The sequence below is a fragment of the Nerophis lumbriciformis genome, linkage group LG27 (genome assembly GCF_033978685.3).
Source record: "Nerophis lumbriciformis linkage group LG27, RoL_Nlum_v2.1, whole genome shotgun sequence".
NCBI classification, from domain to species: Eukaryota; Metazoa; Chordata; class Actinopteri; order Syngnathiformes; family Syngnathidae; genus Nerophis; species Nerophis lumbriciformis.
The window spans coordinates 13,906,073-13,921,374 of record NC_084574.2 but is presented as its reverse complement, the minus strand read 5'-3'; the positions used below and the strand labels follow the sequence as shown (position 1 = coordinate 13,921,374).

The following is a 15,302-nucleotide window of genomic DNA, read 5'->3' as shown; positions in this document are numbered from 1 at the left end:
CTTGAAGGTTATTGAGTGTAATTCACTTTCCAGCCACTGCTTTGATTTTATTTTATTGTCATCTAGTTCCAACTGTATTTTGTTTGGAAAAAAAAAAAAAAACCACCAAAAAAAGTTCACACAATAAAATGTGAACGTGCGAAACTGGTTGACATAAATAATGAAAGTTGTTTACTTTTTATTTTTAACTTAATTGACTGAGAATGCTCCCGTCCCCAACAAATACAATTATCTAGTGCTATAAACAGTTGTTAGTTAACATATGGACACATACCGTTTCAAATAAGAAACACATTTGGTTTTTTTTAATTCAGATTGACTGTGGCAGGTCAGCCTTCAGATTTAATTAAGGTATCATCCGGCAAAAAAATATAAAATTGACAAATTTGAATCATGATGCATTAAAATACCACCAACGACAATTATTTAGTTATGTATTAATAAAAAAAACATTCTCCTTGGGACATGTTAGAAAATATGGAATGTCAGAAATGCATTAAATTAAATACTTTTCCTTGGCCAGTGAAAACACAATAACTTGAAAACAACAACACAAGCCCAATAAGGGACAAAGCCAAAAGATTTTTATCCACAGAAAATAATGTCCATGAGTGTCTATGTAGAGGAATGTGTGTGTGTCTGTGTGTGTGTATAGGAGTGTTTTCTTCAGCCAATCATAGCCGTCCAGTCAGGGAAGTTTTGTATCTCTCCGGTCTTGTTCAACTGTTGGCGTCCATGTGTCAGTGTGAGTTTGTAGCGAAGGCGAACTTTACGCTGAAGAGAAGCAAAGATATAATATTGAAATGAATCAACAAAAGGTCCATCAAAAAGGTATCGTTCATTTACACTGTAGCCAAAGAAGAGGGACAGTGTGACGATAACCATTGGACAGAAAATAAAATGTTCTGCCATATTAGAAAGGGGCTGCTTGCTCAGTACAATATGATCAATAAAGTTGCATACTGTATACAAATGTTGTTTACCAAGTAGATTCTAACATAAATACACTTATTATACACATTACGCTCACAGTAAATACCAGTTATGCCACTAAGGGAAATTATCCCTGAAATTATTCCCAGTCATAAAAGGGTAATAGTTTTACTTGATTTTAACATAAATGACGGAAAGGTAAGACATATTAAAACATTTCCGGTAAAGTAAACTAAATTTTAATGACGATGACAGTTTGAACTTGAAATAAATACGTTCACTTAACATGATTTGCTATACGAACATGTTTTATTAGAACTAAAAAAAAGTTAATCAGCATCTCTGATCATATTTTGTTCGACTTTGAAGATTAATTGATTAATCTCTTTCAAAACCTGTTTTTAGGCAAATATTTCTAAGACAAAATCAAAGACATAAAATAGTCCTGTTTTATATTTGATCAGTACATATTAATGCCCATTAACTACACCATGCATCACTATTCTTCCTAGTGTCCACACAACACAAGAAAATTACAAAGATGACCGATCAGATAACTAAAAAAAAAACTTAAACTCACCGTCTGTGGATTAGCTAACAGGAGCACCTGTGCAATGGCAGGTGGGGGCGAGAGGGGGCTGTACGAAGGCATGTATGTTGTTGATGCAGTTTGAAGTTTCACTGACATGGTCTGAAGGACAAAAAATGACGCTAAGACAGACCCTTCTCTCCTTACACTGCATACACTGTGTGAGTGTTTGTTTTTACCTTTGGCACAGCAGCTTGAAACAAAAAATCTTTCACCTCCAGGGAGGACGTGTTCACAGTGGAGAGGACGACCACAGCAACACTGGGATGACCGCGCGGTGAGTCTCTCGCAAAATGGAGCGAGACGTGGACCCCACCTTGGTCGTATATGGTGATGGGTTCCAACTGACCTTGGGAGGAAGAAGACAACATGTTGGCGACCATTCAGGAGAGAGAACACACTCGTATGCACACATACTTGACTTGATGCTCTCCATTGGAACTAAGACGTTTTCAAGCACATTCTGCGGACAAATGCTTTCCTCTGAATGTCCCGGAGGTTGACAGTGACTGGAAGATGATCCCAAGCTTGTAAATGTCAGATTGTGTGACCTGACAGGAGGCCAAAAAGGGACATTAGACCAGCTAAGTACACAAAAGACACATTTTTTTGGGTTGGTTTGCTGTGATCACCGAATGTCTGTCCCATTTGATGAACAACTGCTACCCCCACAACCACGGGCTATCAGCGAGGGGCCACTCTCCACACTCTGCTCTGTACTCTCTCCATCGACTCCTCCGTTCAACTGGGCACAAAAATTGATATTGACTTTTTATTTTATGAAATGTTTCTAATATAAACCACATAAAAATTCTTACCTGCACCAGGTCGTCAAAATATGATTTTGGAGAGAGAAGAAGCAATTCTGGAATCAAAGGAAAACACGACATTACACAATCAATCATAGTGGTACCTAAACTTAAGAGTGTTTTGAGATAAGAGCTGCCTCTAGGCTAATTATTATGCTTTAAGTTTTAGCAAATGTCACAGTGAAGCCCGTAAGATACGCCCAAAACATCCGGTCTTACTCGCGAGCATTAGGTTATAGCATAGCATAACTTTGTTGTTCCAAACATAAAGTGAGTGTGATGGACAATGCTGAGAAGAAGCGGATGATATCAATTAAAGAACAAAATCATCAAAAACATGACCAAGCGTGTTGGTAACTTGGAGAAACAATTCGAGTGAATCACTGCTAGTCTGCACCATCCTGAAGCAGAATTAGTTGATAAGGCCAGCCAAGAATGTTAAAATAATATTTAAATGGCAGACAAGTGTTCATGAAAATCTGGGAAAGCTGCTGATGGTGTATTTGACAGAGAATCAGCTGGAAGGAGATGCTGTGGAAGTCTATTCTTCAAGGTAAATGCTGTACACTATCATTACATTACTTCATAAAACTACTGTAGTTGTCTACACTATTTTTATTGCATTGTTTTTATACATTATTTCTTATCCAAAAGTTTTAAAAAAAAAGGCATGTTACATTTTTTAATTGTGCTGACCTTGGAGATGGAGATTTTAATGTTGGTTTAGGATACAAGTGTTTTGAGTTAAGAGCTCCATTACAGAACCAATTAAGCTCGTAAATTGAGGTACCATTGTACATTCATCAGCGTAAGGTGAACTTTAAAAATGCATGGGGCTCTTGTTTTAATACACACAAATCCCCAAATGATAGGTTGATTGGCAACTCTAAATTGGCCCTAGTGTGTGAATGTGAGTGTGAATGTTGTCTGTCTGTCTGTGTTGGCCCTGCGATGAGGTGTCGACTTGTCCAGGGTGTACACCGCCTTCCGCCCGAAGCAGCGGAGATAGGCTCCAGCACCCCCCGCGACACCGAACGGGACAAGCGGTAGAAAATGGATGGATGGAAATCCCCAAATGTTCAAAGGCAGATAAATGCATTGATATTTTCACCAAAGATGGTTTGAATTGGATATCATTCCAAACCAGTAAGGTTCTTGCTATAAGGCTGTAACAGAACAAAATCTCTGTCTGAAAGTTTAAAAAAAAGAAATAATGCACTTATGAGACCCTTGATGCCATTTTTTCTCATGCATCTCAGACTACAAATTATGCACAATTTGCAGGGTTCTTGCTTTGACAGAGCCTTAAACATTACAAGTTAAAAATAGCGCTCTGGTAGGACCCTTGACCCCAGCTAGCTCATACATTGAGGTGGATATGGTTAAATAATGCACTAATAAAACAATGATATTACAATATGTATTTTCTATAATATAGAAAAATAACTCAAAGTTAAAAAAAAAAGAATTGAAATGACATCTGACCACATCTTCTTCATGCATCCTTGATGAGAAATTATTCAAAATGAGAAGGTGTAGTACTGCCTGATTCCGGAGCGCTCTGCTCAGTCACAGAGTTGCAAGTGCTTTCCAGATGAGCGAAGAAGACGGGTGAGGAAGACTCCGACAAAGAAGGCGAGTCAGCTTTTCTGTCCGTCTGCGGCGAGTCGAAAGCCGAGAGGTCGATGAGGTGGTAGCTCTTAATCTCTCTGGGACTTGTAGGAGCTACAAGAGCAGCACTCAGTCATATACAGTACATTAACAATAATGCACGATACATAACATAAGATCGCCAATTCACTATGTGGACGTTCAGTGGTCTCACTTTTATTCGTCGCTGCTTCTTCACTTTTGCTCCTTCCATTACACTGCCCTTTTCCCAATTGCTCTTTGTAGGCACTGACGACAAGTGTGAGATCGTCGTTGGCGGACAGGATTTGTGTCAGAGCGTCGTCGTCATCCACCGTGTCGCTTGCCAGGCGAAAAAGCTTTGGCCTGAGTCGCTCACAGCTATCGTACAAGACCTATAATAGAAAAGTTTAGTCCAGGTGTTATGGGGAATTATGGAATTGTCTGATGTATGTAGCAGCAGTTGGTATTCTGTTGATTAAATGACAAATGTTTGTGATCAATGGCCAACTACTATAACTTTTAAGACTGCACATGTCAAAATACGGAATTTCACAGGAAACATCAGAAAAATATTATAGTATTATTACTGCTAGAATTGTGTCATTCAGGTCATTGTCATCTCAGAGTATTCAATCGATTGCAACTCGAGTGTTTGGTTTGTCTTGGAAACCTTCATCAGTTCGTGCTCATAAACTTAGATTGGTCAAATGTAGTCTAGCAGCTGGTGCCAAAACCCCAAATATTTATACTCCAAAACCAAGAGGGTGTGCCTGGACAAGGATGGTGTTGTCCTATCGCAGTGAGAAAAACAACTGCTTTGATGCAAAAAGAGCAATCCTAACCGTCAAAGCCGACGACAGCCTTTGAAGTGTAATTTCCCCTCGTTAGCATTGAGGTATTATGTGGCAGAATGATCGCTGTTGATTAACTACTACCAGTCCAAAATAGTCTAAATCCCCCACGTAAGCATTCCATTCAGTTGTAAACAAATGGCATTCTGGTCACTTTCCGTGACCAAAATGTTTTTAACTCATGTTATTTGTTGGAGGCTATATTGCAGAGTCTTTTAGAAATGGTTGAAAGGACGGTGTTGTATGTTGGAGACAGGTGGCGTCGCAGACCACCTCCTGTGTTTATGTATGTTTTTTCAACCTTGACACAGATGGCTGCCCTCACTATTCTTTCGTACCATCCGTCCTACCTGTCCAGAATCTGTACATTTTTGTTCTCAAAGGAGTTCTGTTTGGTTGTTTTGTTTCCCCAATATATGAATCAGTGGATTCATATATTGTAATTCATACCAGTGTAATCATCATTACACTGGATAGCAGACACAAAATTGTTTTTGTGGGTGTGGGGTGTCCATTCTTTAGGATGAGCCAGTCTCTCTCTCAGGGTATTGCCAGGTTTCTGTCTTGCCTCTGGTGAGGGCAGTCGCATTTTTCTCCGCTCCCTCCTTCCCAGCTTGCTCTCTTCGTTTTGTCTGTCTGAACTTTTACCCGCCCCTTCCCCAACCACCGCCTTCACCACCGCTTGTTTGCTCCAACTCCCCCTCCCTCTGTTGCGACTAAATGCAACGTGTTTATGTTTGCATTGCAAATGAGCTTTTTTCCCTTGGACTCAGTCTGGACCCCCTCTTGCGGATCCAGCCTTTGACTGATATTTTTTTACTCTCCCCCCTTTCCCAATATCACCTTTTTCTCACCTTTTTTTAAGGAGCGCCGTAAAAATGGCTGCTCCGTCGGCGGTCTTGTCTTGTCTCCCTGTAACGTATGTCTGCTCTTAGTGGGACTGTGCCGAAAATATACTTTTCAGTTCTTATGAGTCTTGTGCATGTTAACAATTGACAATAAATCATCTTGAATCTTGAAGTGTTATGTTGGTTAAAAATTCTTCTGATTTTCTCAGATAGACCTGATACATGGAATGTATCAAGATAAATGGATACTTGGAATGACAATATTTTTTCCTCCTCATCCACTCTGTTCTTGTTATTTCTGGAACTAGATGCACTTTTCACAAAAGACCAGTTGGGGTAACCCAGGTTTTGAGGGCTTCCCTTAAATGCCTATGCTCTTTCTCTTTGGCCTGTGGGCTGGTATGAACATTATCAGCTATGTGTTGTAGGGTTTTGATAACGCCCATTTTGGGTTCCAGTGGGTGGTGTGAGTCAAAAAGTACGTACCGGTATTGATCGGTATGTGTGGGTTTTTGGTTAACCCCGACATGGAGGCCCCTGATTTCTCAAATATGGACATCACAGTCCAAAAAAGGCAACTTACTGTCTTTGACATCTTCACGTGTGAACTTGATGTTTTTGTCCACTGAGTTAATGTGCTCGGCGAAGGTTTGCACTTCTTGGTTTCTGATTTTTACCCATGCGTCATCCACATATCTGTACCAATGACTTGGCGCTGTTCCCTTAAAAGAGCTCAAAGCTCCATTTTCTATGTCCTCCATGTAAAGGTTTGCTACAATTGATGATAACGGTAATTCCATGGCACAACCATGTTTTTGTCGGTAAAACGTTCCCATGAATTGAAAGTATGTAGTGTTAAGGCAAAGTTCTAGCAAAAGTCAAAAGGGGAAATTACACTTCAAAGACTGTTGTTTACTTTGACAGTAGGATTGCTCGTTTGCATTAAAACAGTTGTTTTTCCTCACTACGATAGGGCGAAACCATCCTTGCCCAGGCACACCTTCCTGGTTTTGGAGTATAAATATTTGGGGTTTTGGCACTAGCCGCTAGACTCGATCTGACCAATCTAAGTCTTTTTTTAGGTAACTTTAATTAATTTTTTTGTTCTAATGACAATTTAGAATAAATATGTTTTCCATTAGATTTAATAATAGATTATCATTGACTTTCTAGTTCTTAGTGTATGTTGATTGGCTGGAAGTAATCCACTGCCATATAGTGAGACATGCAGCGCCCTGTCACACTTAAAATTGACTTAAGAACCCTCTTGGATGCAACCATACCCTAACCAGCCACTTTATTAAGTACACTTTCACAATCTAATGAGATCCATTAAGAAAAGTGTATCAAAAAAAATCTTTCAAAAGGATCACAATGCACAGCACAAAAAGCATCAATGATAATTATTACCTTTGTAAAAGCAGAAATCATTATATAGCTCTTGTACTGGATCATTTAATGTATATTATGGGATATATAGCTATTGGATGATACCTTTGTGGGTACCATCTAATGGCTACCACACTCTATGGTTGAATTTGATAAAAAAAAAAAAACTGTTGCATTTTATATACTTCTGCACTTTAAATGATCCTGCTAAAATACTGTAACTTTACGACATTGCATACTAATTTGTAACTAGCACTTTGTATATTCGTATATACTGCACTTGTATCTTAAATAGATTTTTATCATGTAATTTCAATCTTGTTATGTATTTTTAATCTTGTAGTGTAATTTTAATTGTGGATGTTGAATGTGCCTTAAAATGACTAAATATGGAAATTAGCATGGTCCTAAATCTGATGCAGCCATATTTTTTTATGTAAATGCACATTTTCTTGTAAATAAAATAAACAAAACACTAAAAGTTACAACCTTTAAATCATCACTAGGCTGTAAGGACGATCCAGTGACTGCATGTTGGTCCAACATCTCTCTGAGCTGCTTAGTACTGCTTTCAACTGCCTTCAGGATGGATTCCCGCTTGGACACTTTCTCAGCTTTCTCCTGTTCCTGAAGCGAACGCGCACGCACACGCACACACACACACAACATTTAAACATGAATAAGCTGAGTGCTGCATGGTGTTCTTCATACCAGGCCTCACCTCTTTCATTGTGCTTTTTATGAGGCTGTTGGCTGTCTCCAGGTCTTCAGGGTGTCCACTTTTTAATAACCTGGCTAACATCTACAAAAGAAAACAGAAATAAGTACAACGTCTACTGCTGTGATGGTGGTACCCTCTTCTTAAAGACACACACACACACACACACACACACACACACACACATTCAGATACACACCGTGGCTTTCTCTCCTTGGTCAAAGACAGAATCTGTACTTCTTTGCGGTGGAGGAGCCATTATGACAGTTTCTGGTCGTTCTGGATCTTTCTTTATGAAGCCTTAAATAAGAAGATTACATTGAAAATGCAAACACATCTGTATATGCATGGTAAGTAAAACACACAAGTTTCAAATCAACAGCTGAGTAGCGCAATCAACATTTTGAAGCACACACCGAGGCAGAATAAGCTGCTGGATGCAGACAATTGATGACAATGACAGTTCCTGCCCACCTGGTGAGTTAATAAGTAAAAATACATCAGGAGGTTGCCTACAGCCATAGCTGTTAATGGCAATATTTTTTTACCATACACAATAGACCTAGTTAATTGACTTGGGAGAATTTACAGTATAGTGAAGTGTCTGAGATGTTTCAAACAGTTTACATCCTGTTGCACCTTGTTTCTTCAGCATGGAGTAGGCTTCCTGAATCTTGGTTTCCTCTTTCAGCCAGAGCGTCCAGCCGTACAGAACCTCAGTCAGTCGATCTTTAACCTTCTGGGATGTCCATGAGCCAAAGTACTGCACAGAGGAGATGCAACATAAACACAACTTTTGTTCATTTGGTCAACTGTTTGTGCCAAATACGCCAAAAGAAGGAGCAGCCCGAAGACTACAGCATCACCATAAGCATCATCACTCAATATCAGGGATCTTGATTGTTTTCACATTAATTTAAGAGTGGGATTTTTTTTTAACAAATGTGTGCAACTTAAATTCATAAAAACATTTCCTGAGTTAATAAAGCTTTAACGATTTTCACACACCATTGTACAGTACACGTAATATATCTCTGTATTGATAAACATTTTTTAGGCCTCTGATTGGCCAAAATGCAGCAAAGACAGCGGCTGAATGCATTTATGAGGACTTTTTTTTTTTTCAAACTACACTCAAGTAATTAGAGCTGAAAAAATGTGCATTTTGTAAAATGAGCACTGTCATTAATTCTTACCTTTGGCGTCAAGACTTTGATGAGTTCATTGAGGAACCGAAACTTTGCCGCTTCTCCGTGGAACCTTTTGCCGCAGTTACTCATGCACGCCTCCAGAACCTGGGAACAAAGCGCTCTCAGCACACAGTTCATCCACAAGCGGTGCGTAGCAAGCGAATGTTCCGTGGCAAAAATCTGGGACAAGTCATAGGCACGTGTGGTTTGATATCACATGAGATGTCAGACGACCCCGCAAATGACAACAATGTGGACTCCAGATAGATTCCATTTAAATGCAGTGATTTCTTGCCGGCATGTGATGAAGGTTAGTTGCGGATATTATTTACGGCCCCGCGCTGTGAGAAAACAAAAGACAATGTGTCCTAACACTTTACTATGAGTTAAAGGCCTACTGAAATGAAATTTTTTTATTTAAACGGGGATAGCAGATCCATTCTATGTGTCATAATTGATAATTTCGCGATATTGCCATATTTTTGCTGAAAGGATTTAGTATAGAACAACGACGATAAAGTTCGCAACTTTTGGTCGCTGATAAAAAAAAGCCTTACCTGTACCGGAAGTAGCGTGACGTCATAAGTTGAAATCCATCCATCCATCCATTTTCTACCGCTTATTCCCTTTTCCCCATTGTTTACACTAGCAGCGAGAGCGATTCGGACTGAGAAAGCGACGATTACCCCATTAATTTGAGCCAGGATGAAAGATTCGTGGATGAGGAACGTGAGAGTGAAGTATTAAGAGTGCAGTGCAGGACACATCTTTTTTCGCTCTGACCGTAACTTAGGTACAAGGGCTCATTGGATTCCACACTCTCTCCTTTTTCTATTGTGGATCACGGATTTGTATTTTAAACCACCTCGGATACTATATCCTCTTGAAAATGAGAGTCGAGAACGCGAAATGGACATTCACAGTGACTTTTATCTCCACGACAATACATCGGGGAAGCACTTTAGCTTCGGAGCTAACGTGATAGCATCGTGCTTAAATGCAGATAGAAACAAAAGAAATAAACCCCTGACTGGAAGGATAGACAGAATTAAGATCAACAATACTACCAAACTCTGGACCTGTAACCACACGGTTAATAATGCTGTTGCTAACGACGCCATTGAAGCTATCTTGGCTACGGGACATCGACAGAGCTATGCTAAAAACATTAGCTCTCCACCTACGCCAGCTCTCATCTGCTCATCAACACCGGAGCTCCCCTGCGTTCCAGCGATCGACGGCGCGACGAAGGGCTTCACCCGATCATCGATGCGGTCGGCGGCCCGGAGAAGGAGGAAGTCAACCCAGACAGGTGAGGACAGCGGTGCGGCGGCGGGCGTTGTAGCTTTCGACGACACCCCGGCCGCCATCAGAGTCGGCAAGAAACATGTATTTCCCCAAAGTTACGTACTTGACATGCACATAGCGGCACGCACGTACGGGCAAGCGATCAAATGTTTGAAAGACAAAGCTGTAGTCACGGTAGCGCGTCTGCTAGCCAACTCAAAGTTCTCCTGGTTGTGTTGCTGCAGCCGCCGCGCTAATACACGATCCCGCCTACAGGTTTCTTCTTTGCAGTCTCCATTGTTAATTGAACAAATTGCAAAAGATTCACCAACACAGACGTCCAGAATACTGTGGAATTTAGCGATGAAAAAAGACGATTTAAGCTGGCGACCGACCTATACCAAAATGTCTGATTCAACTATTGACGTCACGCGCATACGTCATCATACAGAGACATTTTCAACCGGAAGTTTCCCGGGAAATTTAAAATTGCACTTTATAAGTTAACCCGGCCGTATTGGCATGTGTTGCAATGTTAAGATTTCATCATTGATATATAAACTATCAGACTGCGTGGTCGGTAGTAGTGGGTTTCAGTAGGCCTTTAATAATACATGTTGATCCGTACATTTTATATTCTCATCTTTTTCTGGGGCACAGAGAAGCTGGAGCCAATAATGTTGATCTCTTGTGTGCATACAATATGTGAATTAACTTAAAACTCAGATTATATAACAAGATTTTGGCAACAGTCTAAGAACCTGTGCATCAGACAGAGAGGATATGAAGTTACTTACAGTCAGAGCTTGCAACGCTTCTTTTTCCTGGGGAGACTGGATTTTATGTACAAGAAGACTAAGCGCCACCTGTGGACTGACACAAGTTAAGATATAAAAGAAGAATTTGACATGTTGGGAAAGGTTTTTGCACACCTTATAAAAATTTTTACATGATCAAATTCAAGCACGATTGAAAACTTGGAAAAAAATTTGAGCGAAACCTTGCTAAACTTCAAGTGGTGCCTCAACTAATGAGTAATTTGAGATATGAGCTGTCTCTCTGCTTTTTGTAATGCAATAAGTTGAAAGCAAAATATGAGTTATGAGCAGTTTCACTGTCAGTTGAAGTAATATTAGTAACAGGGTTGTACTGCAATAAGGAGTTAATATATTGTTACATGTTGTTCCTGCTTTGTTTACACAAAAAACAAACATATGTTTTGATTAAACAGTTGATGGGCACAGCTCATAGATTGACATTATGCCCACAACCATCGGAAATAAGAAAGTTAGTGCGAAGGAGAGGAAGCGGGCGACCAAATCAGAGAAACAAACTATTAAAAACATCTTCTACCTGTTAGCAGCTATTCTGGCGAGTCAAGCCCCGCCGTAGCAATAGTCTACATCATACAAGCTGCAGGTAGCCTCTGCTGCACGACAAACATTTATCCATAAAAATATTGAGAAGCTGCAGATGCTGTGTTTGACATGTTTCAGTTTGTTTTGTCTGGTCTTGACTCAACAAACTGGACGGTCGAGTATGGCCTTTGGCACACAGACATTCGTATCGATTGTTGTCAACTCTGACTTAGCGGGTTCGTCACAAAAATACGTACGTGTGGAAATAAATGTCCTATTTCCTGTTGTTACACGATGGAGACAGTGTTGCTAGATGTCACGCGAGAAACAAGCAAGCAACTCTATGAAAACAACTCACTTATAATAAGCGGATAATAAACTGACTTGGCAACACTGGACAGAGAAGCGGCGCGAATTAGTCTGGTGCCCAAGGTAAATATTGAACAATTAGTTTTTAATTATTTCATAAACTTACTGTTGTTTGTAGTACATGCTATTTTAATGTTTTTTCAAACAATATTTATTGTCTAAAAGTTAGTTTTTCATTTTGAAAGGCATGTTATATGTTGAAATTGTGCTGTTTTCATTTCAATGCTTTGAGATATGAATGTTTTGAGTTACAAGTTCGGTCGTGGAATGCAATGAGTTCGTAAGTTGATGTACCACTGTACTAATATAACCAAAACAAAAGTGAATAATAGAAGTGGATGCTCCACACGTTTGAAAGGATGTTCAGCAATAACACAACATGGATGTGAAGCAACAACGTTCGCAAGCACGCTTCCACTAAAAACTTGAGTTGACTTAAAGCCCATAAACCTAAAGCATGTAAAGATGATATAATTCCGCACTCACCCATCAGCCTCCTTGTTGACCAGCTGATAGAAGCCCTGGATGCAGTCCCATCTGTCTTCCTGGTTCTTTTGGTCTGTGGCACCATCTGAGACATTAGATGTGGGGTGGGGGGAAGTGTCAACCACAGGGAGGAAGTAGCAATAATAACTAAACTAAAAATTGATTATTGTTAAAAAAACAAAACAATGAGGGAAGTGAAAATAAAAGAGCACAGTGGTAAAGTTATAAAACACATACAGCAGTGAGATTTCTGCTATGGAGTCTGAGAATTACACACTTATTTCTTCTGGAAAATGCTGCAATTGTAAAATTAAACAAACTAGATCACTAATAGTTAAGACATCTGAAATATGTAGTAGTATGTACTTTTCATAATTATGTTTTATGACAATATCCATTGTATAGGCCAGGCCCACTGTTTGTTTCCAAAAGTATTTGTTTCTGTTGTTTACAAAGCATTACAATAACAGTTCTCAGTTAATTAGGCAAAACAATGATTCATATGACAAACATGATTAACATGCTGAACCATGACTGTATGTATTTCATATTATGTATGGAGTAGTTACACGATACACATTATTTTAATAAAAAACAAGGCGGCTTGAGAGTCAGAAGTGTAATCATAGGCTACTGGTATAAAGTGGAAGTATTGAAATGTATATTATGAAATATGTATATTATTGATGGTTTTATGTATTCGTGTAATCCATCCATCCATTTTCTACCGCTTGTCCCTTTTGGATTTGCGGGGGGTGCTGGAGCCTATCTCAGCTGCACACGGGCGGAAAGCGGGGTACACCCTGGACAAAGTCGCCACCTCATCACAGGGCCAACACAGATAGACAGACAACATTCACACTCACATTCACACACTAGGGCCCATTTAGTGTTGTTAATCAACCTATCCCCAGGTGCATGTCTTTGGAGGTGGGAGGAAGCCGGAGTACCCAGAGGGAACCCACGCAGTCACGGGGAGAACATGCAAACTCCACACAGAAAGATTCCGAGCCCAGGATCGAACCCAGGACCTTCGTCCAGTCGAAGTGGAGGCACGTAAATAAGACCAACCACTAAACAGTGCATACTGAATTAAGAGACGGTCAAAAATCGGCTTGAAAACTGTCTGTAAAATTTAATCTATGCAAAGTTTTGACAAAAGAACCACTATTGGGACGGGACAGCGTGGCCTTGTTCATGAGTGAGTGGATCGGTGCGGCGTCTTCAGTAATGTGGACGCTGTATCGATCCGTTGTGGTGAAGAAGGAGCTGAGCCGGAAGGCAAAGCTCTCAATTTACCAGTCGATCTACGTTCCCATCCTCACCTATGGTCATGAGCTTTGGGTTATAACCAAAAGGACAAGATCACGCGTACAAGCGGCCAAAATGAGTTTCCTCCGCCGGGTGGCGTGGCTCTCCCTTAGAGATAGGGTGAGAAGCTCTGTCATCCGGGAGGAGCTCAAACTAAAGCCGCTGCTCCTCCACATGGAGAGGAGCCAGATGAGGTGGTTCAGGCATCTGGTTAGGATGCCACCCGAACGCCTCCCCAGGGAAGTGTTTAGGGCACGTCCGACCGGCAGGAGGCCACGGGGAAGACCCAGGACACGTTGGGAAGACTATGTCTACCGACTGGCCTGGGAACGCCTCGGGGTCCCCCGGGAGGAGCTGGACGAAGTGGCTGGGGAGAGGGACGTCTGGGCTTCTCTGCTTAGGCTGCTGCACCCGCGACCCGACCTCAGATAAGCGGAATCAATTGGATGGATGGGATGGGCCGTGCCATGTAGAAGGTAAATGTGTGGCAGTGATGTCTACAAGAGCACATTTGGCACCTAAACTTTGGAATTTTACGTTTTATTATTGTTAATCTGTGTACTAGGTTTTGAATGGTCTTGGCTTAATTTTAACATCAGTTTGATGGAATAATGGACATTTAACATGTAAATATAGCCAATGGCTATTAATATGTCCCTTTTAAATCAACTATGCTGTAAACTTTAAGTTTCCTGCCATCATCCACAGTACAATAATTCCATGTACAAATATGGTATACTTCAAAAATAAAAAAGTTATATAATTTTGGTACTTACTTTGCTGTCATCTTTCGCGAGCGCGAGACATACTTCCTGGTATACAAACGTGTCATGTTTAGCCAAATATTTTTTGTTGTGAAGCTCAAATTGATGAAACAAATCCAGTAATTTACGTTTTAGTTGGGATTAAATTGTCAACAAACAAAAAAATCCTATATATGAAAGACGTACGAGCCGCGAAGCTAAATACCGCAACAAAAGCACATTTGGAGATGCGTTCGCTGACATTGCGTCAAAACTGAAACGCTAAGTATAAAGGAAAAATAACTTTGAAATTGCTGCCGCCAATACTCACTCAGCCATGACTCCAGAGTTGCCTGGTTGTCATCAGTCGCCATTGTCGCTCCTAACTGTCTTCAGCGACACGTCCGGGGGTGTTTTTTTAGAGGGGGCTGGCGTGTCGGTGGACGGCTGTCAAACTGTCTCCTTCCGTTGGTAACATGTGACACTCATGCTGCGTTCAATGGTCATGCTCCTTGCACCGTAATTGCGCAGTCATACTCGTTAACCATCGACACTTACTGTAAGCAACTTTTACACTATTAATCCTGTTTATACAAAAGTCTGACTTCCAAGTACACAAGTAAAAGTTAAAAGTTAAAGTACCAATGGTTGTCACACACACACACTAGGTGTGGTGAGATTATCCTTTGCATTTGACCCATCACCCTCACCCCCTGGGAGGTGAGGGGAGCAGTGAGCAGCAGCGGTGCCTGCGCCCGGGAATCATATTTGGTGATTCAACACCCAATT

General features: G+C 40.6%; 1 protein-coding gene across 1 annotated transcript; it reads right to left on the bottom strand.

The window, feature by feature from the left end:
- Positions 1-95: 95 nt before the first annotated feature.
- On the bottom strand, positions 96-15,108 carry LOC133570128 (ADP-ribosylation factor-binding protein GGA2-like). The gene is made up of 16 exons (XM_061922820.2): positions 14,845-15,108; positions 12,460-12,544; positions 11,044-11,119; positions 8,966-9,064; positions 8,409-8,532; positions 7,969-8,069; positions 7,773-7,853; positions 7,541-7,678; positions 4,157-4,355; positions 3,877-4,056; positions 2,341-2,387; positions 2,155-2,267; positions 1,940-2,073; positions 1,702-1,871; positions 1,514-1,624; positions 96-774 (listed from the first exon to the last, which is right to left on the bottom strand). The coding sequence occupies exons 1-16, from the start codon at positions 14,885-14,887 to the stop codon at positions 667-669; spliced, it is 1,809 nt and encodes a 602-aa protein (XP_061778804.2). The 5' UTR covers positions 14,888-15,108; the 3' UTR covers positions 96-666.
- Between the last annotated feature and the right edge of the window lie 194 nt (positions 15,109-15,302).